The 23,315-nt window shown below is 45.0% G+C and overlaps 11 protein-coding genes across 11 annotated transcripts; 10 read left to right on the forward strand and 1 right to left on the reverse strand.

Moving 5' to 3' along the window:
- Positions 1–961: 961 nt before the first annotated feature.
- TbgDal_XI6030 (sugar transporter, putative) lies at positions 962–2,413 on the forward strand (the record flags this gene model as incomplete). Its single annotated transcript, XM_011781447.1, has 1 exon — positions 962–2,413. The coding sequence occupies one exon, from the start codon at positions 962–964 to the stop codon at positions 2,411–2,413; it is 1,452 nt and encodes a 483-aa protein (XP_011779749.1).
- Positions 2,414–4,526: 2,113 nt separating this feature from the next.
- On the forward strand, positions 4,527–5,465 carry TbgDal_XI6040 (aldo/keto reductase, putative; the record flags this gene model as incomplete). The annotated part of the gene is made up of 1 exon (XM_011781448.1): positions 4,527–5,465. The coding sequence occupies one exon, from the start codon at positions 4,527–4,529 to the stop codon at positions 5,463–5,465; it is 939 nt and encodes a 312-aa protein (XP_011779750.1).
- Positions 5,466–7,136: 1,671 nt separating this feature from the next.
- On the forward strand, positions 7,137–9,208 carry TbgDal_XI6050 (hypothetical protein, conserved; the record flags this gene model as incomplete). Its single annotated transcript, XM_011781449.1, is given in 2 exon segments — positions 7,137–8,177; positions 8,129–9,208. Coding segments are annotated over 2 exon segments (2,121 nt in total).
- A 573-nt stretch (positions 9,209–9,781) lies between these two features.
- Positions 9,782–10,630, forward strand: TbgDal_XI6060 (hypothetical protein, conserved; the record flags this gene model as incomplete). Its single annotated transcript, XM_011781450.1, has 1 exon — positions 9,782–10,630. One exon carries the CDS (start codon positions 9,782–9,784, stop codon positions 10,628–10,630), a length of 849 nt encoding a protein of 282 aa, XP_011779752.1.
- A 294-nt stretch (positions 10,631–10,924) lies between these two features.
- Positions 10,925–11,176, forward strand: TbgDal_XI6070 (hypothetical protein, conserved; the record flags this gene model as incomplete). The annotated part of the gene is made up of 1 exon (XM_011781451.1): positions 10,925–11,176. The coding sequence occupies one exon, from the start codon at positions 10,925–10,927 to the stop codon at positions 11,174–11,176; it is 252 nt and encodes an 83-aa protein (XP_011779753.1).
- Positions 11,177–11,338: 162 nt separating this feature from the next.
- On the reverse strand, positions 11,339–11,656 carry TbgDal_XI6080 (hypothetical protein, unlikely; the record flags this gene model as incomplete). Its single annotated transcript, XM_011781452.1, has 1 exon — positions 11,339–11,656. The coding sequence occupies one exon, from the start codon at positions 11,654–11,656 to the stop codon at positions 11,339–11,341; it is 318 nt and encodes a 105-aa protein (XP_011779754.1).
- Positions 11,657–12,076: 420 nt separating this feature from the next.
- TbgDal_XI6090 (signal recognition particle 54 kDa, putative) lies at positions 12,077–13,540 on the forward strand (the record flags this gene model as incomplete). Its single annotated transcript, XM_011781453.1, has 1 exon — positions 12,077–13,540. The coding sequence occupies one exon, from the start codon at positions 12,077–12,079 to the stop codon at positions 13,538–13,540; it is 1,464 nt and encodes a 487-aa protein (XP_011779755.1).
- An 833-nt stretch (positions 13,541–14,373) lies between these two features.
- Positions 14,374–16,326, forward strand: TbgDal_XI6100 (hypothetical protein, conserved; the record flags this gene model as incomplete). Its single annotated transcript, XM_011781454.1, has 1 exon — positions 14,374–16,326. The coding sequence occupies one exon, from the start codon at positions 14,374–14,376 to the stop codon at positions 16,324–16,326; it is 1,953 nt and encodes a 650-aa protein (XP_011779756.1).
- A 1,485-nt stretch (positions 16,327–17,811) lies between these two features.
- Positions 17,812–18,804, forward strand: TbgDal_XI6110 (hypothetical protein, conserved; the record flags this gene model as incomplete). Its single annotated transcript, XM_011781455.1, has 1 exon — positions 17,812–18,804. One exon carries the CDS (start codon positions 17,812–17,814, stop codon positions 18,802–18,804), a length of 993 nt encoding a protein of 330 aa, XP_011779757.1.
- Positions 18,805–19,604: 800 nt separating this feature from the next.
- Positions 19,605–22,718, forward strand: TbgDal_XI6120 (DNA repair and recombination protein RAD54,putative; the record flags this gene model as incomplete). Its single annotated transcript, XM_011781456.1, has 1 exon — positions 19,605–22,718. One exon carries the CDS (start codon positions 19,605–19,607, stop codon positions 22,716–22,718), a length of 3,114 nt encoding a protein of 1,037 aa, XP_011779758.1.
- A 170-nt stretch (positions 22,719–22,888) lies between these two features.
- TbgDal_XI6130 (hypothetical protein, unlikely) lies at positions 22,889–23,224 on the forward strand (the record flags this gene model as incomplete). The annotated part of the gene is made up of 1 exon (XM_011781457.1): positions 22,889–23,224. One exon carries the CDS (start codon positions 22,889–22,891, stop codon positions 23,222–23,224), a length of 336 nt encoding a protein of 111 aa, XP_011779759.1.
- Positions 23,225–23,315: the final 91 nt, after the last annotated feature.

The following is a 23,315-nucleotide window of genomic DNA, read 5'->3' on the forward strand; positions in this document are numbered from 1 at the left end:
GGCACCGAATACGTATGCTCTCTTTTTTTTCTTTACTTCAGTGGTTTAGCGGCACTTTGATAGATTCTCTCTTTAATTTTCCTTTTTACATTTCTTTTTATATATATATAAAAAATGAATCATCAGATTGATACCGCCTCACCACGTGGTCATTCGTATCGTCCAGTAGAAAAAATTTCTTTTATTCTTTTTTTGTGCACACAAGAGGAGCGGTCTTTACTTTTGTAGCGCGCATACAAGCCCGAGCTCGTACTGCATCTGCGTCTAACTTTAAAGTGAACTTGCGGTGTCACCAACCCACTATTAATAGGATCATATTTTCTATAATATCGACACAAACGGTAACACACGTGCAGAGAAATGGTTGCTGGAGGTGTGAAATTCACGAAAGGATAATATGTTCCTCTAAGTGATGCCGATGCCATTTAGAACCCATACCACCCTTTTAATAGATAGAAATTCCTTTCTTTTTTTTTACTTTTTTACTTTTTTTCAGGTTTTGCTTTTCTTCTTTCTTCCATGTTCATCAAAATAAATAAATAAACAAGATAATATATTCCCATCAAGAGTTTTGCTGCTGCTGTTTCTCATTCCTGTTGTCACGTGCCCCAACTCTCATATTCTCTTTATATGTCTTTTTTAAATCTTTTCTTATATATATATATATATATGTACGTGCATATATATTGTTACATATTTCGAAGTCTATTACGCGGGAGAAAGGATAAAAAATTGGGAAAGAAAAAGGGCTACTGGTAAGCACGGGGCGGGAGATAGATTTGTCCTGATACATTGTCTGCATTCGTATCAAGTAATATTTATTGACGGGAAACCTCAAATAAAGTAAAAAACAAAAAAAGCAAATAAAAAGCGATATAGTAGGAAGAGTGATACGAGTTGGGTCACACAAACAGGGTGAGCGAGGGGAAAACGTAGGGGATCAGGTCAAGTCAGTGGAAGCATGAAGTGGCGCGTGAAGATATTTGCTGCACTCGGTGGGTTTCTTTTTGGATACGACACCAGTGTAATAAATGGCGCTCTCTTTCAAATGAAGGAACATTTCGATTTTCCAGCACATTCGTGGATATCCGGCCTCATTGTCAGCATTGCCATAGCGGGGGCGTTTGTTGGCGCATTTGCATCCGGCTTCATTTCAGTACGGTGGGGTCGACGGTCGTGCATCGCCTTGGCTGATATATTCTTCACTTTGGGCTCTATCATGATGGCTTTTGCTCCTAATGTGGAGGTGATATTTGTCGGACGCGCCATTGTGGGTTTAGGCATTGGTATATGCTCTGCAACAATTCCAGTGTACTTGGCAGAAATTACGTCAGCCAGTAACCGTGGGTCTAGCATTGTGTTTAACAATGTATGTCTCACTGGGGCACAATTCATTGCTTCAGTTGTAACTGCGCTGCTTGTGCAGTTCACCGGGACAAATTTTGGCTGGCGTGTAGCTCTTGGTTTGGGCGCCGTTCCGTCGGTAATACAGTTTGTCGGTTTGATATTCTTTCTCCCAGAAAGTCCGCGGTGGTACCTTGCTACTGGCAGAGTTGAGAAGGCACTGAAAACATCTGAGATGTATGATATTGATATTGTCGATTGTGCGGAAGGAGGGGGACTCGTTATTGATTATCGTGCCCTCTTTTCAACGGTGATGCGGCGACGACTACTAATTGGTTGCATGCTCCACATATTGCAGCAAACCTCAGGCATTAATACAATTATGTATTATAGTTCTGTGATACTGTATGACGCAGGTTTTAAAGATCCTAAAACACCAGTATTGTTGTCGATTCCGCTCGCTGCAATCAACACCCTCTTCTCACTCTTCGGTGTCTTTACTGTTGATCGCTGGGGTCGGCGTCTACTACTTCAGATTAGCGCATGCGGTTGTTTCGTCGTTACGGTTGGTATGACAGTTGTTGGTTTTATGCTTGACAAACAAATTCCATACGAAATCGGTGGTTGGATATTTCTTTCTCTACTTGGTTTCTACCTTGTGTTCTTTGCACCTGGTCTCGGTGCTATGCCATGGGTTGTCATGGGGGAAATATTTCCCAACACGCTTCGTACATCTGCGGCTTCTGTTGCAACAATGTGCAATTGGGGTTCGAATGCTCTTGTTTCACAGGTGTTCCCAATGGTTTTGGGAAGCATAGGAGTTGGTGGAACCTTTAGTTTGCTATGTGCATGTATCATTGCCGCGGTATTATTCATACAATTCTTTGTGGTGGAAACAAAGGGGCTCACACTGGAGGAAATTGAGGAAATGTTCGACCCGAGAGCGCGCCACAGGGGGAGCGACGGTTCCCAATGCAGTGAAAGTTGTAGCAAAGTGGAAAGAGAAAATGAAGGAGAGGGAACGGATCATGGATTGAACCAAGCGGAAACCGCCCGTGCGCCCATTTAGATGGTTTTCGTTATTTTTATTTTTGGTTATGATGTTTTTCTTTTCTTTTTTTAAAGATGAAGGAATGGAAAAAAAATAATTATGAACAAGCTTTCGGTAAACTGGTGGACACACGCACGGTTGTGCAAATGTATCCGACCGTTAACGGAACAGGTTGGTCTAATATCACCACTGCCTTTTGTCGGGCATCATCTCGCACTTGTGGTCGCTTCGTGGAATACTCGAAAGATGCGAATAAAAGTTGGTTTGTGCCCGGTTGTTCCCGAAGCTACATTCAACATTGTTCTTTCGTTATGGTTAGTGGTTTTGTTTTGTTTTTTTCTTCTTTGTTCATACTTTTCCATGTAAGTGCTGTTGTTATTTGAGGCGCCGCTTGGCGGATGTCTGTAATTTGTTGTTGAGTGCTGAAATTACATTGGATGAGATAGAGCCGTGTAGTGCCGCAATAATTCGTGAAGGTTAGGTTGAGTTGAGTTGAGTTGAGTTGAGTTGGGTGAAATGAATTAAAAGACAATAAATGTCGTGACCGAAGTGGAACGGGAGAGTGTAACTGAGGCGTTTTAATTGAGTTTTTTTGATTATTTGCGTGTGTGTGTGTGTGTGTTTTGAGGGAAGAACTTATTGAGGGGATGGGGGAGGAAGTGAATTATCATCGGTTGGGGTTTACTGGTAAAAAGCATGTCGCTTAGAAGAAGTATGGTTTTCCTCATCTTTTTGTTTCTTTTTGTCAGTGTTTTTACTTCCATCATTTTCATTTTTTTTATCTTTTTTCATTCAGCCATTTTGGCAATGTTGTTGTCATAAGAACGCATTACCCCTCTGTAACTTCGCTTACTTCCTAATGTTTATACCCACCACTAGACAGTTGTATGCTCCAACACAACATGAAAGAAAAAGAAAAAAAAGAAACAACGCACAAATACACGCGCAAACACAAACACATACTTCTACATATACAACTGGATCTTTGCGCATGGAATTAAAATTTCAGGTTTTCTCAACACGTGCAACGCCGTACTTTCCACACGAATGGTTAATGTAATTGCATTGCATTAACTGCTTTGATGTTGCCTCTGCCCGTTTATCTTATATATATATATATATATATATCTTTTCATTTATTTGTTTTGCCATGTTTCTTCTTTTTTTTTCTTATTTTACCACACATAACTAATTTGATATTGAATTGGGCCCTGCTTTTCTTCTTCTTTAATGGATATGACGGAGTTAAAGCAACTGAGGGTCAAAAATATCTATGGGAAAGAAGGACAATAGAGAGAAAGAAAAAAGAAAGGGGTAAAGAGGAAGAGAAAAGGAACGTGGTTTTGGTATGTTGAAGGAATTATGTGGGACGGAAAGCGGTTCAGATGATGTTGAGTGTGAGTGTGTGTGCAACTAATAAAGCAAGGAAGTGGTAAGGGTTGCTGAAGCGTTTATGTTTTATATTACTTATTTATTTATTTCTTCTTTTTTTCTTCTTTATTTGAATAGCATGATGTTCGTTTTTTTTCTTTTTTGTGTGTATGTGTGACTTTAGGAGGTACGTCTCACCAGTCGCTTTCCCATCCGTCACTCGTTCCATATGAGTTCACTCACAAGGTTTTTTTTTTGCGTTTGTGACATATCGTTTCAGCTTTTTCTTTTCTTTTCTTTTCTTTTTTCGTTTCTGCGGGTTAACACTTTCGTTGATAGTGTCCTTTCATCAAAGCCAGTTGTTGCCCAAGGGCGTCAGGAACATAATAAGCAAAAAAATAAAAATAAAATAAAATTGGAAAACGACGAACGAAAAAAATGAACGCTGGCACTTGAAGCAAACCCCATAACTGTTAAAAGTACAAAAGCAGTAATCGGGCACTGCTATATATTTCTTCTTTTATTTTACATTTTTCTTTTTTTTTTTGTAGGACATATTCGAAAACTAAATACACGTATCGCTACTCTCCGCTGCTCCCGCTTCTCCATACACTTGCGCTTGCCGAAGGCGGCAATAGGGGAAAGGATAATCACTGATTGGAGTAAGGGATAAATATTATTAACAATATCGGAGTCTCTGGGAAATAACAATACCGCTTTGACGTATCCCTTTGCGTTCAGTAAAACCTTCCAGGAACTAATGGACCGTATTCCATATTTGGTTTCATCTGGTGGGATGCAAATTCCTCATATGGGTATTGGCACCTATGAGTTACGTGGTAAGGAGTGCGAAGAGGCAGTTTTATCAGCATTAAAACTTGGGTTCCGTCTAATCGATACAGCTGCTGGATATAGAAACGAGGAATATGTTGGAGCCGCTATTCGAGCAAGTGGCGTGCCCCGCTTTGAGCTTTTCATTCTCGTGAAAATTGCTCCAAAGGTAACAAGAACGGAGGAAGCCGTCGAGACATGCATCCGTGAGAGTGTGCGGAAACTTTGCATTGATTACGCGGATTGTGTATTAATTCACTGGCCCGGTTGCGGTGGGCGCATGCCACATGAAACAGAGGAACACAAAGCCGCACGCCGCCGCTGCTGGAAAGTAATGACAGTCCTTCAGCAGGAAGGGATCGTTCGCCATTTAGGCGTGTCAAATTTTGCTGGAAGACATTTTGCTGCGCTTTCTGAAGATGGGTCGGAGGCAACACTGTTTGCGGAAGGGAAAGTCAACAAACCAGTGGTGAATCAGATAGAGTTGCATCCCTTGTGTGTGCAGAAAGATGTCTGTGATTACTGTAAGGAACACGGCATAATACTTCAACAATACTCTCCTTTAGGACAGTGCAACGCCAAACTTATCGAACATCCGGCTCTTTGCTCCGTTGTGAAGGACACATTCTCTGGGTTTTCTGTCCATGATGTACTGTTGTTGTGGGGACTGAGCCAAGGCTTTTGTGTAATCGTCCGAAGCAAATCAAAGAAACATATTGAGCGTAATTGGGAGGTTGCGAAAAGTTTCTTCTCGGAGGGAGCCCTCACTAAGGTACATTTAGAACGGTTACGGGACTTGAGGGAACTCATGAAAGTTGAGGGAACGGAAGACCACCATTTTTGTTGGCATAGCAACACGATAGATTAACGGCTGTCGAAGTAAAGGGGCGACATTCCCCCACCTGCAAGTCTTCAACTCATGAATTATGCTGGATGCACTTCGGAAGGAAAGACCTAGGACCCTTGATAGTTGCTTGTATTCTACCGTTCGTCTAACATTGCGGTGATCGCAAACGTGCTGAGAAATGCGCAAAGGATGCTAAGAAGGAAAGTGCTCGCCGTGTAGACTTTTTTAGTTTCGTCCGTTCGTTGCATTTTAACGTTTTGAAGTGGTATTCATTTTGATGAACTTTCCTGCAGTTTCTTCACATTTGGAGGATGGAAAAAGTTTATTCCATGTGGTGAAGAACGTAAGCGCTGTGGGTTCTCTCTGGTGAGGGTTCTTGACTCAAAAAACTATAATACTGCGGAGGTTCTTTCGGTTGAAACCAAGTCTGTAAAGTAATGATGTTCCAGTGGAGCGGTTTGTGATATACACCCATATGTATATTTAAGGTAACCATTGGCCGCTGCTTGTACTCCACAGGAGTCGATGACATTGTTATTTCGAATGTCATGTCATCTACGCTATTAGGGCCGAATCAGAGCGATGTCCAAAGTTCACGTGCGTGTGATACTTCCTCACTGTCTGTCGTGAAGTGCGGTTGCATTCAACATGAGTACAACGTGGGAATGAGGTATAAACTTATTTACCACTTCAATTCACGCGAATCTGTTGTACCCCGAAACACCACTAGCGCCGTGTTCTATGATAATCATGTTTGCATTTGCGTATGTGTGTGTGTGTGTGTGTGTACACACATACGTGCGGTTGTTCTGTTATGGACTCGTGATTGTTATTGTTGTGGTTTATTTTTAAGACAGTGTGGATCCTGCGCTGTGGTATACTCTACTACCATCTTTTATGCAATGTTATCTGTCGCTCCACTACTTTTCATCAAGTGTTATTGGTAGGATTATATCAGCGCCTTCTAGTTTAACTCAGAGGTCGATACTTTCTTTTCTCTTTTTTTTTTTCAAACAGCGATGTTCCGGCAGCGGCTTCTGTTCTCCGCTGTGAAACCTTCCCGTAACCTCCTCCGGGATTGTGGTCGCGAGAAGCGTCTTATGGAATCTGAAGGTGATTTTGTCGATCGACATCTGGCATCTCTTGTGGCTGAACGAGAAAAGGCTCATGCGGGACTGTTTGGTGGGTCCCTTGCCGCCACGTGCCTTACGTTTGTTTCAATGGGACTGTTTGGTTTGACATTTGGCTATCATGCTGGAAAAGCAGTCATAGACGCCTATGGAAAAACGCGAATATCGGCTTAAAGAAGATGGAAAGCAAAGTCGGAATAATTTCTCTCCTCCCTGTGAAAGCTCCGGTTGGGTATATCACTAAAAGAAAATCCATTGTTTTGCGCAGTTGTATATACTACAATCTCTCTGTTTTTTTTGATTTTTTCCTCCCCCTGTGCAAAATGTTGTTTTAACGATTAAAAGTTATCTATTTCGTACTTTCGTTTCGTCACTTCTTGCGTTCCCTCCATATTTTTTCACTTTCGGTATGTCCTACGAGTGCCACTAACGCGAACATTGAGCAGTTAGGGCGTACCCACGGGCGTAAGATTCGTCAGTCACTTATACATATAGAAGTATTATACTAGAGAGATCACGAGTCCATCTTTGTAATTGCTAATATCTCTTCAGAGGAACAACAATGTTAAGAACGAAAAGCACAACCGCTGCTGGCCGGCAGGATAAGATGTTAAAGCACCAAAGAGCATCGGCGCGTGGGGGCGAGACGGGGTCAGGGACTCGTACCCCTGAAGGTTTATCTCCATCGCGTGAAGTGCTGCGTCGCAGTGAGCCCCTGGCTACGTACAGAAGATATTCCGACAGCATTGGAGAGGATGGGTACAGTGACTCTGGGAAAATATACTGTGAACAATATCAGGCCGCTTGGACGAGAGTAACAACAGGGTGTATGTCGGGTATTGCATTCGTCCTAGTTGTTGCGGTCCTCTATGCCCTATATGTACTCTGCAGTTCTTACATTTACAGTGTTGGCTGTGCTGTGGTCCTTTCTATCGCTCTCCATCCAAATCGTTGTGGTGGAGAAAGTCGTAATTGGAAAGGACGGTATATCGAAAGAATGCGCTCAACGCGCGAGAAATGGACGGGACGTTCGAGAGTTTTTGGTCTACTGGGTTCCCTTCTCTCCTTAACTCACTTTTTTCGGTATGCACTCGGGCGTGGTGTCGCCTTTTCTGGCGTTGACAAGCTACTTGGCAGAGCCGGTAAGAGAGGACGCAAGTTTGTCAAAATATGTGATCCCAGCGCTGGTAGTAACTCGGGGAAGGATTCAAAACTTCAGCAGAAACCAGCCAATGTTTTGCCTGCTGGAGACGCCAATTCTTTGAAGTGGCAGGAAGAAAGCACGCTTTCTTGTATTCTGTTGGTGGTCCTCATCTGCTTTGTCGCCCATTTGATGTTCGGCATACTGTTATTCCTTGGTATACATTCCATACTCATCGCCTTGTTCATCATCACCGTCCCTTTCATGACACCGGATCGCTTCATGTCTGTGATGTGGCGCGTGTGGCTCTTAGCCATCACTGTCTTCTTTTTTGTTGGGTTTTCATATAATGTTGCATTGGACGTCATTTCCATCAGCGATGTCGTGAAGCAAACAACATCAGTTGTGGTTGAAGCGGGGGAAAAGTGGACGGGTGGGGTGAAGGAAGCAATCGTACAAATGTAGCGGCAAGTTTTTCCAACGGAACTGCAGCCTCTTCCTCTTCCTTCGCTGAGTTTGTGAACATGACGCGCTCGAAACTGAACAAAATGTTTTTACAAGAGCTTGCTTACGCGATGAACCACACAAATGCAACGGAACTTGCCTTGACCGTGCAGCACGCAGTTTCTCCCTTGATGTCCTCCCTTTCGTCCGATATTAGCGTTCGTTCACTGCTGAAGAATGGCGGGAATATTCGGGGTAATTTTGCGCAACTCAAGAAGTTGTATGAACAAGTAGTATGGACCGATGTCGCACAAAAACTCATGGAACGGTGGCAAGAACTCTTTGTCTATGCAAATCAACTCTTGATGAAGCTGGGATCTAATGTTTTGAACCTCTTTGACTCTGTGTACGCAGTTATGTTATTGTTTGTTGTCATGCATCATCTATTGCAGTTGGAGCACACCGTGCTGTACTACATACTGGCGAAGTTGCTAAAAGTGCTAGATCCCCAGTGCGGTGAGTATCACGCACGTAAGATTGAGACTGAGATAACGAACTCTTTCCACACTCTGTTACAATCATTTTGGCATAAGGCATGTTTTCGATTTTGCATTACTTTTTGCCTTTTTAAATGCTGGTCGTTTCCAACGCCGTTACTGTTTGGTGTGGTTTCTGCCGTTATTGCACTTTTGCCACTCGCACCTAAGTGGATATCTCCTGTGGCCCTTACATTCATGTACAAACTCTTCTGCGCGGCATATGGTGATGGGTTTGCGGCGGCTCTCGCAGATCCTTGTTTGTGGTGTTGCTTCTTGGCTTTTTGTGCAACGTACATGGATGAGCGGTTGCTTTGTGTATCGCAGGGGTTTCTCGACGATCGTTCTTCGGTAGCGTCTGCACCAGGGCAGTGGAAGCTGCCAACTGCTGTTATCAGTACCGCACTTGTGTTGGGGTTCTTTCAGTATGGTGTATGTGGTATCTTTCTTGGACCGATGACAGTTGTCTTGGCAAAAGTTTTATACGATAACTGGGATACGGCAATGGAGTAGACAATGTTTCTGCTCATTACGATTGTACACTGTATCTTTAAATTTTAAATATTGAGGACTCAATGTCCTGGTGTTGTGCCCCCCCCTCCTCCTTGCATGTACCGTACACGTTAGGAATAGGTATAGCAACGGATCGGGAAGCAGGGAAGATAATAAAGAGAAATATGGAACAAAAGTCGGTGGAAGCCGTTGAGATACGGTAAGACGTAGTGGGCACTTCATGGTGTGGAGTTGTTTTTCGATAAACTGTAATCTGCCCTTGCTCCTACGTGCTTTATCGTCATCGTTGATCCACAAGGTGACAATATACATGTATGTACACATGTACGGAAAACCACTAAGTAATAAACGAAGCGACCGTCGGTGTCTTGACGACGTATTGCTTGTTCCGTTGATTATAGTGACAACCGCACATACTCGTTCATGGAAGCTTTTGCTCTTCTATTCCTCGTGGACCCTTCGTGGTAACTCGTGTTGTGTGTTGCTTCCTGCGGACGGTCTCTGTCCATCCGTTCTCCTCTTTTGATTATGGTTGTTTTATAAAGGTGAGTCTATTCATACTCTTTCTCCTTCATGAGATGCAGCCGTGTCACATTTTGTAGACTTGAAATTCACAGGCAACTTGAGGTTTATCTGCGTCACTATAGCTGCGGCAGCCATTCTTCCGCTGCCATTCCCTCGGCGGTTGCTGCAACGCCTGTGCCATTGGTGCTCAAACCAACCTTTTTAGTGAGCGCCTGCCTCTTAGGAGAGCCTGTCACGTATCGTGGTGAGAGTATTAAACCACGTAACCCGTGCTGCACACCAATTGGATTTATCGTTGATTTCTTATGGCGTAGGTGTGGTTTGATTGACTGTATTGCAGTGTGCCCTGAGATGGATGTTTTAGGTATGCCGTCACCACGGCCCCCATTACGTTTAGTACGCGATGCAGCAACTGGGCAGCGCTCAGCGTTATCGTCTGATGTTGCTGTTAGGTTGCCTCTGACGCCATTCACTGATAACTGGACGGATGATAGCGGACTTAAGCAAAGGTTGACGCTTAGGGATCCGCGATTGGTTGAGGAACTTCTGCAAAAGCGGCTGATGGGTGTCGACGGTTGCGTGCTTAAATCCCGTTCTCCAAGCTGCGGTGCGGGCGATGCAAGACTTTACAACAATGTGGCGGGAGGAAAGTACCTGAAGACGGATGGTTTTTTCGTGGAGTCGTTCATCCGTCCCTTTCGTTCGGATGGCGAGGCACCTTTACCGGTTGTAACAGAGAAGTCATTGTATTTTGATGATGACAAAGGGCAAACAAGAAAGAACGAAGCCAAGAAAAGTTGTAATTGTGGTGTGCTCGCTTTTTTAAATAGTGCGTTGAAGCGTCACGAAGCCCGCAAAGGCAACAGTGCTCTTGTTTCTCACCGGTATCCCTACTGATCACACGAGTCGTTTCGCATTGATTCTAAAGCATTGTGCTCTATGTCATGAAGTGTTCTTATTTGCTGGTGGGGCCACCGGTCTCCTGTTTTCGTAACTTCCGTATGCCTTTTACCTATTTGCATTTGTGCATGCGCTCTGTTTCCGCTGCCGTGTAGTCTGAATTCCAGTATCCAACTGTAGGTCACTTTTACCTTCTCGCTTTGTTATATATTGTCCCTTTTTATCTCTTTTGGACACTTCTAGGAGTGTTTTCGTTAAGTTCGGATATCGCAAGGGTGGTGCGCTGTACTCATGAATCAGTCTAGTTCATTATGGGGCGAGGAGTTTGAGGTGCTCAAGCAAATGCAGGAGGATCGCATGAACTTCGCCAACAACATGACGTGCCACGAGCGCTGTGTCTCGCAATATTGGTTCAACAACTTCTACGGACCGGAGCACCGTTGCATGAGGAACTGCTTGGAGAAGTTAAATCAGGTTGGCGTTATCACAAATATTGTTTTCACAAAACATGAACAGGGTAAGACAGGAAGCAAAGGAAAGTAGGATGCCGGGCATTTAGTTGGCATAGGCCCTTCCTTGGATATTTTCCTAAAGGCAAAGTGCAGAAGGGGGTCATAGTGTGCCTAAACCGCTTGAGGGGTAAAGGACGTCGGCAATTCGGCGGTTGCTTTTGTTACTCGTTGTACCAGTTACATCATCAATTTTCTAATCATTCTGCGAATAGTCAAGGAGAAATACTGCTGTACGTACATTTTTTAAAACTTGTCTTTCACATGTATTAGCACACGCGAATGCAGGTTTAAGTAGGCGATTCACTTTTCGTTGCGCACTTTCATTCTTTTTGTTAATTTCTATTGAGGTATGTTCTATCGTCAGTATCTTCTGCGTACGTTTGTGTGGTGTTCGCTCCTCTTTCATATCCGTATCTGAAAAAAAAAAATAAGACAGAGGGAGAACATTATGCCGAAATGCGAAAGGCAGGACTCCTTGATGTCTGGTGGTTAAAAAGAAACTAAAAACCATCACTAAGCATATCTCATCGGTGTTTTCGTTAGTCAATACTTCACAAAAAACTGTGTGTGTGTGTGTGTGTGTGTATTGGGATGTGGGGAGGGGAGGGGGTGATCAAACACAGGAAGGAGAAACAGTAACATAAAACGTAGCATTGAGACGGCTGCGAAAATGAAATTTGCTGGCACGTTATTCATTATCATCATAAAACACATTACAGTTGTGTGTGTTGTCCTTCTCTGTCATTCCCAGCGCAGGGAAATAGCAACATATGCATATGTGACTATGAACGTACTAATGAATAACCGCATTTGGCGTTTTCACATGTAGATATATTTGTCTTTTGACTAACAAATAAACTCCAAAACTTTGTGGTTTGTATTTACTTTAGTAAAGGAAGGAAAACTCTTTGAACAGAAAAGATTGTGGAAGATGGTGTTAGCAGAACTCGGACAAAAGATCGGGGCGGCGATCTCCAAAATGTCATCCAAGTCGTTTGTCGGCGAGGATGACGTGAAGGAGTTTTTAAATGAGGTTGCTCGAGCACTTCTTCAAGCCGATGTGAACGTCAAAACGGTGAAGGAGCTCCAGCAAAATGTCCGTGCCGAAGTCGCCATTACGGCAGAAGCAGCGGGGCTAAACAAACGCAAGATGCTTCAGACCGCCGTTTTCAATGGAATCAAAAAAATGCTTGACCCTGGTGTGAAGCCATTTATACCTGCCAAGGGTAAGACAAGCATTGTGATGTTTGTGGGCTTGCAAGGATCCGGGAAAACGACGTCATGCACTAAGTACGCTGCATACTTCCAGCGTAAAGGCCTTAAGACGGGTTTAGTGTGTGCCGACACCTTCAGAGCCGGAGCCTACGACCAATTACGCCAGAATGCAACAAAAGCAAAAGTACGCTTTTATGGTTCGTTGACCGAGGCCGATCCGGTCATCATTGCCAAAGAGGGAGTGCTGGAGCTGAAGAAGGAAAAATATGATCTCATTATCGTCGACACTAGTGGGCGCCACAAGCAGGAATCGGCACTGTTCGAAGAGATGAAGCAGGTGCAGCAGGCAGTGAAACCAAATGATATTGTTTTCGTAATGAGTGCAACAGATGGGCAGGGTATAGAAGAACAAGCGCGACAGTTCAAGGAAAAGGTGCCTATTGGTTCCGTCATCGTTACAAAGCTTGATGGTCAGGCAAAAGGTGGTGGTGCCCTTGCGGCTGTAGCAATGACAAAGAGCCCTATTGTGTTCATTGGAACGGGTGAACACTTCGACGATTTTGAACTGTTTCAACCAGAAAGTTTTGTCAGTCGAATGCTTGGTATGGGCGACATGCGGGCATTGGTAGACAGCATGAAGGACGCAAACATTGACACTGATAGCGAATTGTACAAGCGCTTTCAAGATGGACAATTCACTCTACGGGACATGTACGAACATTTACAAAACGTTCTCAAAATGGGGTCGGTCAGCAAAATTATGGATATGATTCCTGGTATGTCAGGCTTTACTGGGAATGCCGGTGACGCTGGTGACGTGACACTAAAAACGTTTATCCACATGATGGACAGTATGACCGCTGCTGAACTTGACGACTCTCGAGTAAAAAAGACAATGACTCCGACCCGTATTCACCGAATTGCTAGGGGAAGTGGTCATACCATTCTGGAGGTGCACAACCTCATCACTAGCTATACCAAATTCGAGGATGTGGTAAAAAAAATGGGGAAGGTGAACTTTAAGGCCATGACGCAAGATTCCAGTACCGCCTTCTCTGGAAAAATGGGGCAGCAGCAGGTACTGCAGTTAGCAAAGGCGCTTAATCCCACAATGCTACGCCAGATAGGTGGACTTACAGGCCTCCAGGACATAATGAAGCAACTTCAGAGCATAAAGTGAGTAATTTGTTCTTGTTAGTGAAACTTTGTTTGAACCGGCGGAAATAGTCCAAATTATTGCAGATGTGCCAATGAAGGTAAAATGGAGAGGTGATAGGGAGATCAAAGGAGAGGGAACAAGTTGTAGTGGCGGGAGGGGGAAGAAATCAGAAATCTGCGATAGGGAAAAGTAACAAATGGGGAAATGTTTGCAATTGTGTGGTTTGCGGTGTGTTTGTATTGTGACAGACTTGCTCGTGGCGTGAACTTGTTGTCTTTTTTTTTTTCCCCCTGTGAAACGTAAAAATACCACCACATCTGTAGTACTTCTGTTCTCTGTTTAGTTGCCATATTTCCTATCACTGTCAGTTGTGTTCTGTGCCCCTTATAAAGACTGTCATACCGAATTGAGCGTGTGCATGTATTCGCACTTTCCTCTCGAAGTCGCGTGATGCAAGTGGTATAGCGGCACTGGTGTGTGTGCGTACTAGCGCTTAAACATATTTCTTGTTTTCACTCTCCTTCATTAAGTTTCTTCAATTGTTTCTTTTTACTGGCGCTCTGCTTTTCTTGGGGAAACTGCCCGGCAATATTTGCGTTTTCAGTTCCTTCACACGTTGCCTTTCTCTCCCGTTATGTCTGTTCTCCTTGGGGAAGCAGCTTACTTCTACACCTTCCTAGTTTCGGAGGATAGAGAAACATAGATAGAAACGGCCGCGCGCATATACATAGTGTAGCATATACGACTTTTGTCTGCAATATATATATATACAAACGAGGTTGCACACAAATAACTCTTCAAAAACACACACACACACACAGGTGCATCAGGCGTGTTGTGTAATCGGACATTCGATGATCGAAAATGTTACCGCAGTGTGCTGTGAGCAGACGGTTTCCGCGTCCGACAAAGTAGAGGGTATGATTCCTTCCAGTGGTGCTGCAGCAGACACAGACACTTGTAGCGTGTCGAATAGTGCATTGGGTGGCGACAACGAGAACCGAGCTAAGGAAACCGTTCATTTCCCCCGGACACCCGTTCGTGTGGTAACCCCTCTGCAGAGAAGATCCCCACTGGGGCATTTAACTCCACCTGCCACCCCGCTATGTCGTACACCACCTTTAGCAGTCCCCTGCACTCCGGACGGCGAAAGGCTCCCGCCTAATCACAGTAAATTACTATGCCCAAATGACCAAGATGAGCGTTTTCAAACACCCACAGTGAAAACGCCGATGCTCGCGGCAGATCAAGAGAGCCCAGTAAAGCATCGCCATCAGAGGCGCAAGTTCCTCGATAACTATTTCTTCTTGAAAAACCTTAACGCACTACCGCTGACGCCTGAGCGCAAAAAGGAGCGGGAGGCCGGGCCTTTTTGCAGACGAGCGCTACAATTTCCCTCCCCCAACACCTCAATGCACTCCGTTGGAATGGATGCCATCTCTTCTCCGCTACCACCACTATCACCGTCGACGCCAGTAACCCGACCCCCTCAACCATCTGCAGAAGGCAGTGATGTAACGGAGGTTCAAACAGCTGGTAGACGGTTTGTACGCTCATTCACCACACAGTCCGCTGAGCAAAGTTACACTAAATCAGGTGATATATTATCCGTGCCTGAGGGGGAACGGTGTGAGGGTGTACAGGCATCTGTGAAAGAGGTTTGCCTCGTGGCAGATGCTTCTTCACGTGCAAGCAGTTCGCTGGGTGAACAAAACGACAAGGGGCGTTCGCCGTCGCCCATTGGAGTGGATGAGGAAGGTGAGGTCACTCGCCCACCGCATGAAGTGGCAAGGACGGTGACACCCTGCCCCCTAAGGTCAAGTGAAGTGGGCGGAAAGGCAGAGGATTTTCCCCCTGATGCTCCGATAGATGCACAAGAGCAAGGTGTGCAGCCGTTGGACAATAGCGGCATCGCACCAATTGGCGTAAACGACGTTTCCCTTCATATCACTTCAACGGCTTCGTGCCAATCAGGTGAACAATCGACCGTCTGTGAGGGGCATGATTGCCCGGAGTTGGGGGTTTTAAATACAAAATGCGTTACTGTTGGTGCACGTACGTCTTTACGAACGGATGGAAGCAAATCAGGAGGAAGAGTAGAAGGACTCTCCCTAGATCAAAGGAAATTGTTGACGGAGCAACCCACACGTTCGCGGGGTGGCGCTGTCTTTCCAACAGAAGAATCTTTACGCGGCTTTTCTGATAAACTTTTCGACCAGTACCAAAATAAACTTGCTCATTTGGCCTTTGATGTTCTTTATACACGAATGGTGGCCTCTCCGGTCACCCAAATGTTGGAGAGTCATGGACGGCGACTTATATGCATGCGGCGCGATGCGTGGATCAGGGAGTTGATTGAGTTGGAAAGGCTTCTCCTTCCTTTAGTAAGGGGCCGATCCCGAAGTCGCGGAGGAAATAAAAACTCCGCCAGAAGTAAAAGCAGTAAACGTGCGGAAAGTCCGCGTAGCGACGGGAGCTCAAAACGATCACGCAGTGCTCGCTGCTACATTGTCCCGACCGTACACGATGATAAAGGGTACACACGTGATTATTTGGGTGACGGCCCCAGCTGCAAGGGGTTTAACAAGAATGTCACACAGAGTGTTGTTATTATGGATGCAACAGATGTCGTGGAGGAAGAGGAAAAGCCAAAAGCACACACCACAGCACCTGATCCAATCCTGTCATCACACCACAAGGTAGTCAACAGCGGTGGGTGTTTTCCATTTGTTCACCGACTAAGTTCCCGTGGTGGAAGGCGAAAGGAAAGGCAGTCGCGTGGTGCTACTACAATACCGGCTGAATAGCCTCGCAACACTTCAAACAACCCTATTAAGTTACCTGTTGAGATTGTTCTTGAGAGTGTCACAACTGCTGTAAGGGTCCATTAACACAACGGCTAAATGGTTCGATGATGTGAGTGAAATATCTTTACCATGACTGCCATGTATTGTCCTTTTAATTCTTAAAACGCAAATCTTTCCCCCTCTTCATTCGGACCCCTCAGGCCCGTGTCAACTGCAAGTGTGGCCTCTTCCCTATATTTTGAACATGCGTCCATTTTTTTCTGCAAAAAAAAAATCCATCTACTTGGCCGTCTGCGTTGTGTGGTTGAGGCGGCTTCTGTCAGTGGTGGCTGCTCTGTTGTTTTTTTTTTTTGTCAATTCTTTTGTGGCAATATTTTCTGCTTCCGCCGCCGCTTTGTTTTCATTTGCTTTGGGGATAAACTATGTTATTTTGTTTTTAGTCCTTTCTACCTGCGGTGCTCGTGTGATTGGGGTGGGGGCGGTTGTCGCTGGTGGTGTGAGGCGGAACACGGCTAGAGTTCGCAAGGCGGTAAATGGTTGTAGGTGCCAATGTAAGTACAAGTACATTTCTCTTTACTTTTATGTACTTATTTGTGACATGTGGCCACGTGCGTGTTGCAATATGTCGAATAGGGAGAACGTAGTTGAGAGGGGGGGGGAAGGTTCATTCGGCGTGTCTGAGGTGACGTTCCTACGCAAAAAGGGTTCATATCTTTTCAACTAACTAGCAGAGGTGTACAGCAACTTTGTAGTGCTCTGCGGCAAGTTTCTTTCTCCTTCGCTGAACAACTTGTGGTTGCAAATCATAGAGAAATTACATTGAGGAATACACATATATTTATATATAGATATGATTCCGGCTGCTACAGAATTTTGCCATTACAGAAGGTAAGGTGGTATCGTCTGCGTCTCTGTTCTTTTATCGTCCTGTGAGGGTTGTTATTTTAATACTTTTTATTTTCCTTTACTCGAGATACTTGTTGTTTTGCTCTTCCTCTCCTCCCGTTTTAGTTGTTTTTCTTTTTCTGTTACTTGTGTGAATGTTGGCCGTTTTGGTGGACGGGGCCCACTGAGTCAAATTGGTTTCTGGCACAACTTCGTCTTGTCAGGTTATAAATAGGCTTGGATGAACCCGTATAGAGAGTAGGAGATGATGGAAGGGAGCTGTTATTAAATATTGAAGGAGGCGAAGAACTGGCGCATTAACCTATGAAACATATCATTTATAATGAAGAATGGTCCTCTATCTTTCCTTACACTTACTGTTATGATGTCAATTTTTTGTGTGCCTTAAAAAAAAAAAAAAGAAAAATTTCTTACTATAAACGGCTGCCACTAGAGTAGCATTCATAAATGAAAGCTACTACGGGATGTCTGCAACTGTTGTTTTATTTTCAACTGCCTGTTTTATCTACCTGTACATTCGTACCGTTACCTCTCTATCCGAAGCGCCCTTGTGTGGTGTAGGGGTAGTTTCACAGATTGATGACCCAAGCTGTAGAAATGGCGCAATGCGATCGCGTCGTTATATTTTTAGACGTCGACGGCGTACTTTTGCCTGTACCACGTTTTACCTTTGGTGGAGGTGATCTCTCTCCTCAATGTGTTGGATACCTGCTGAAGATTGTTGACGCTTGTGGTACGGCAGAGAAAGTCACCATTATTCTTTCGTCCACGTGGCGCAACTTCCCTGCGCAGGTGCAGCGACTGAATAATTTCTTCGCTAAAACAGTAGGTGACGCCGTTCCACCAATTGCTGGTGGAACTCCAAACGGCACACCGAAGGTGACAGTGGTGTCGTATTATGCCGATGACCCAAGCGAACAACGTCTCGTCCGTGATCGTGTTGATGAGATAAAACGGTGGATAAACACGAACATGCGTGAACACCCTGAAGCCGTAGGCGGGCGCTGGTTCGCCATTGATGATATGCAGTTGGATGTGGATGAACGTATGCGAGGTCATTTCCTGAAGACAACAACTGAAATCGGCTTGGTGGAAGATGATATCGAAAGAGCAAGGGAAATTATTGCTGCTTTTCCTCCACCTGAAGAAGCAGCTCGTAATGCAGCAGCGGCCCTCGTTGATCCCGCTCTTAAGGATGAGGAAATCGATATATTAGAAACGCGTTGTCGAAGTCTCTCAGAGACCGCGGAACAACTGAAGAACGACTTGGCAGAAGCACACGAAGAGATACGCCGCCTTCAAGGAGAGCGCACTGCGAGGGAGAGGGATATGAAGGAGTTGACAAGACGTTTTGAAGATGTCAGTTATCGCTTAGCCCAGTATGATTTTTCGAAGAAAAACGCTGTGCTTCGCTCAGCAATAGAAGCTCTTGCGTCAAAAACAGGCAAGGAGCGTCGGGAGTTGGAGGACCGCATAAAAACACTAGTGAATCTTCTGCGCCATAAAAAGGAGTTGGAGAAGATGGCGGCAAAAAATAGGAAGAAAGAGGGTCAAACACAAGTAAAGAATTGATGGGAATCGAGTCACATGTGTTCCCAGTCTGTGTCGTTCTAGCTCACAGGGGTTTGAGGTTGTTAATTGAAAAATATTGTGATGCCATTTATCTGTTGTTCAAAAAAAAAAATTAATTGACTATTCAAATGGAGTGATGTCGCGAGCTTTTACGCGGTCAAACTAAACATAATATATTGATGCTGTCGGCTTCCAGCTACCGTCCAACTGATTATTCAATTCTTTTCTTTGGTGCGGTAATTACGCATTTTTGGGTCTCCTTTTTTTTTTTTTAATTATTCATTCTTGTGGGCGCTCGTTCGTGTTTACTTACCAATTTCAAAAAAAAAAAACGAGGCTCATCCGAATGACGTGAGGTGTGAGTAAGCCAAAAGGGAATGAAGTGGGGGTGACACTGCTTTTGTGCCTTTGTTTTTGGACGGAAAGGAGTTGAGTTGGCTGCATGTTATCGTTCCTTGGCGACGATGTTGCACCCGGGAGAAACGTTTTTTTTTTTGTTTGGCTCTGGCGCTGCACATTTTGTCTCATATTCATCCTGATTCCCCAACCTACTAAATCATATTCGACGAATTAAGCAAGGCATTGTGATGCCACTAGCAATATTCTGGTACTACTCGTTGCCTACTGTTGTGTTAACTGTTCTGTACATGCCATTTGTATTCGGTGTTTACTTCAGGTACATCAACTTTTGTTACTTGATTTTTATTCCTCATGCACTTTCTTTATTATTTGTCTTTCACACCTTTGATATTTGACGGTTGTATTCACTGCTGGTTGGACTTGTTGGAAGGAGCTCCGATATGCCAGTTTTTCGTAATTCCACTGGTTTTGTCACTCCCTTTCGAATTCCGAGTGCCGTAAGCAGAGAAGACTCATCGTCAACCACAACAACACCTCGCTCTTCTACTGTGTTGCAACGACAAAAGCGGGAGGTGGTGTACCCAGATTCCAGAGGCAGTTCAGGCAATGAAGTAGTTGCAGCGCGTCTAGCTAAACGCGCAAACATTGATTACCATCAACCAATAAAAGAGAACAAAACCTTTCCCAACCATGGAGGGCCCAATGCTGAAGTTCACGATGATAACGCCAATGAGAAGACGACAGAAGAAGGCCCAGTTTCGTCGAAGCCGTCTGTTCCTCCGACAAGTGGTGTGCAACAGCAGCAACCACAGGAAACGGCACCTGTTTCTACGGATGCTACGGGAGCAGATGAAGGAAGTGTTGAGAAAAGTACCGAAATTGTTTCTCTGTATCCAGTAAGTCCCCATGGCTGTCTTTATTTTCAAGTGGAAACAGAGGCGGCCACCCGTCACGACTCAGTCGGTATTATTGTCATCAACACGGAACTTCTGGGTGTCATGATGTACGACTGTGCAGGAAGACAATATGGCAACAGACCAGAACCCGGCTACCCTATATCGGAAGAAGATATGAAGAGCGCTAAAGCCGGTGCCAAACTTAAGGTGGGGCAAAAAAGTGTACTTCTCGTTACTGCGCTATTGGAGGAATCATTCCGAAGCGGTGAGTTCTTCCTTCGGTCTGAGCACCTTTCTCGTAAGAGGGAAGAGGACAAAAAGGCGAAGGAAGAAGCAGCTGCAGCAGCTGCTCCTCGACGAGTAGTGCCAAAAATGACATTGGGTGAAACTTTACTAGGGAATATGTTTGCCTCACCCATTTTCCGTAAGCGACCGCGTGAGGGTCAAACTGGGTTCGTTGTTCCAATTGCTGGACGTGTGAAACCTGGAACCAGCGGAATTGGTGCTGAGTTGAAGTCTTTGCACGATCCTGACCGAGAAGGGGCAGTGGTACTTTTTCATGCTCACTACAAACGGGACGTTAATGGCCGTCTGCAAGTTTCGGTTGTTGTGGATCCGATTATTGGTGACAAACTTCGACCGCATCAGCGAATCGGGGTGAAGTTTCTTTTCGATTGCATTACGGGTCAGCGGATGCCCGGCTACCACGGTGCCATCTTAGCAGATGAAATGGGTCTTGGAAAAACCATTCAAACAGTTGCTACCGTTTATACTTGTCTCAAACAAGGGAGGTATGGGGTACCCACAGCACGAAAGTGTTTGATCGTTACCCCATCTTCCCTAGTGAAGAATTGGTGCAACGAGTTTGACAAATGGTTGGGTGTGGGGGCTGTTAAATATCTCTCTATATCGGAGTCCACACCAAAAGGCGATCGCATCATTTCTCGCTTCGATGGCGACGGTGATGTTCTCGTCATTTCGTACGATCAGCTACGCAAATACATCAGTCGCATTTCGACGCTGAAGTCGGTTGAGTTAGTTGTCTGCGATGAGGGACACAAACTGAAAAATGCAGAGGTGAAAACAACGAAAGCAGTTGATATGCTCCCTACGCGGAACCGCATCATCCTTAGCGGTACACCCATTCAAAACGACTTATCAGAATTTCATGCCATGGTGGGGTTTGTTAACCCCGGTATCTTAGGCACTCGTGATGTCTTCGGTCGCGTATTTGAGGAACCCGTGACGCTTGGACGGGACCCCGACTGTCCTGAGCATCTCCGGATGTTGGGAGCCGACCGCGCACATTACCTTTCCACTTTAACCCAGCGTTTCATTCTTCGGCGCACGCAATCCATTAATGAGTCGTACCTCCCACCGAAGGTTGATCTTACAGTGTTCGTACGACTGGGTGAAAAGCAGCGCGAGGCGTATGAGAAGATTTCTGCTATCGTGGAGAGCTCGCAGTGTACCCCGCTTGTTCTGATCTCGTCATTGAGGAAACTTTGTAATCACATGGATCTTTTCCACGAGGCGGTGGTTAGCTCCAATGGGGATCAGAAGGGTAAGGGTGGTGGAATTCCCAAATCGGTGCTTCCGAAAGGCTACAAGGTTGGGACTCTTTCCCAAGAGGTGGGCAGCAAGATGCAGTTTGTTTCCCTCATGCTAGACGAGTTATGCAGTAATGGGGATCACGACAAACTAGTGATCGTTTCGAACTTCACTCAAACACTGGACGTCATTGCTGCCATGTGTAAAACCAAAAAGATTAGTTTCTTTCAGCTCGACGGTAGTATGCCCATCAAAAGGCGGCAGGAGGTGGTTGATCGGTTCAATGTCCCCAATTCTCAAGAGATTGTTTTCTTGCTTTCTTCCAAGGCTGGTGGAGTAGGCCTCAATCTTATTGGGGCGAATCGGCTAATTCTATTTGATCCTGACTGGAACCCTGCTAACGATGCACAAGCTATGGGTAGAGTGTGGCGTGATGGACAGAAGAAGCGTGTCTTCATATATCGTCTTTTAAGTACCGGTTCAATTGAGGAGAAGATTTACCAGCGACAGGTCAGTAAGCAAGGCCTCTCTGCAAACGTTGTTGATATGCAAACAGACTCAAAGCAACATTTTACACTGGAAGAACTTCGGTCACTTTTTCGTTTTCGGAGTGACACCGACTCAGAGACACACGATCTTCTGCATTGCACGAGTTGTGAAGCGGTTATGAATTCAGGAGGTGGTAGGGCCTCTGGAAGAGCAAGATTAAAAGAGCAGGAAGCACCAATGAAGTTCCGCCCTGTAACTGTGAAAAAGAGCGGACCCCGTATGGACGAACTAAAAGGGTGGAGGCATTTCTCTCAGTGTGCAACTTTCCCCTTGGACAAAGTTATACGTGCCATAGCCACGGCAGCACCGGGCATCTGCAGTTTCATCTTTGCTGATGAGCGTGACACCACCGCGACGACCGCATCGAAAGATGGCAAGGGAGGTAAGAGTGGTGGTGCCAAGGTTGAACCCGTGATGAAAGTGGAGCGGGCTTTTGCTGAAGACGAGGAAGCAATTATATGCATGAGCCAAACAGAGGAGATGGTAAGAGAGTCTCAACTTGAGATTGAGATCCATGAGGATGACGATGATGATGATTATCCCTCTGGTGACGATTAGTATCAGTTAGTGAAATATTTGTCGTTAGGTTACTTCTGGGTCAACTCGTACGTGCGCCCAGTTGCTCCACTGCTAAGTTTTCACAAGGGGTGCTATTGCGTACGTGCGTCACCGACACACGTGCTCTATATTAGTACGCAGGGTGAAGAAACTGGGGAAATAAAGGCGTTATGCCAATGCGCCCGGGGGAATCATCGTATTGCATTACCTTGTTGTGTTTCATTTGCTTTCTTTTTATCTGCGTCAAATCCCCAAAAGCAAGAGGATGGGGATGCCGCACGAAACTTTATTTGCCAAGTCATAACTTTAGTCTTTCCATAGTTCTCACGCGCACATTCACATTTGTTTGTCCCCTCCTCTCGTTCCAATGCCAGACTTACTGCCTAGGTGCTGTGGGGAGGCAGTACATACGAGGTTCAACTCTTTCTAATTATGTTTCCGCACATCTACTAACCTACCCCTCTCCAAAAGAAGAAAGAAGACTAATACGTCATTTTAGATTTTAATCTTTTGTACCTTGGGCACCAGAGGAACACGGACAGTGTAAAAGAAGGTGAATAATCATTTATATCTATATCACCGCGCAAGCGATACGTA

This window comes from Trypanosoma brucei, chromosome 11 (assembly GCF_000210295.1).
Source record: "Trypanosoma brucei gambiense DAL972 chromosome 11, complete sequence".
NCBI lineage: Eukaryota > Euglenozoa > Kinetoplastea > Trypanosomatida > Trypanosomatidae > Trypanosoma > Trypanosoma brucei.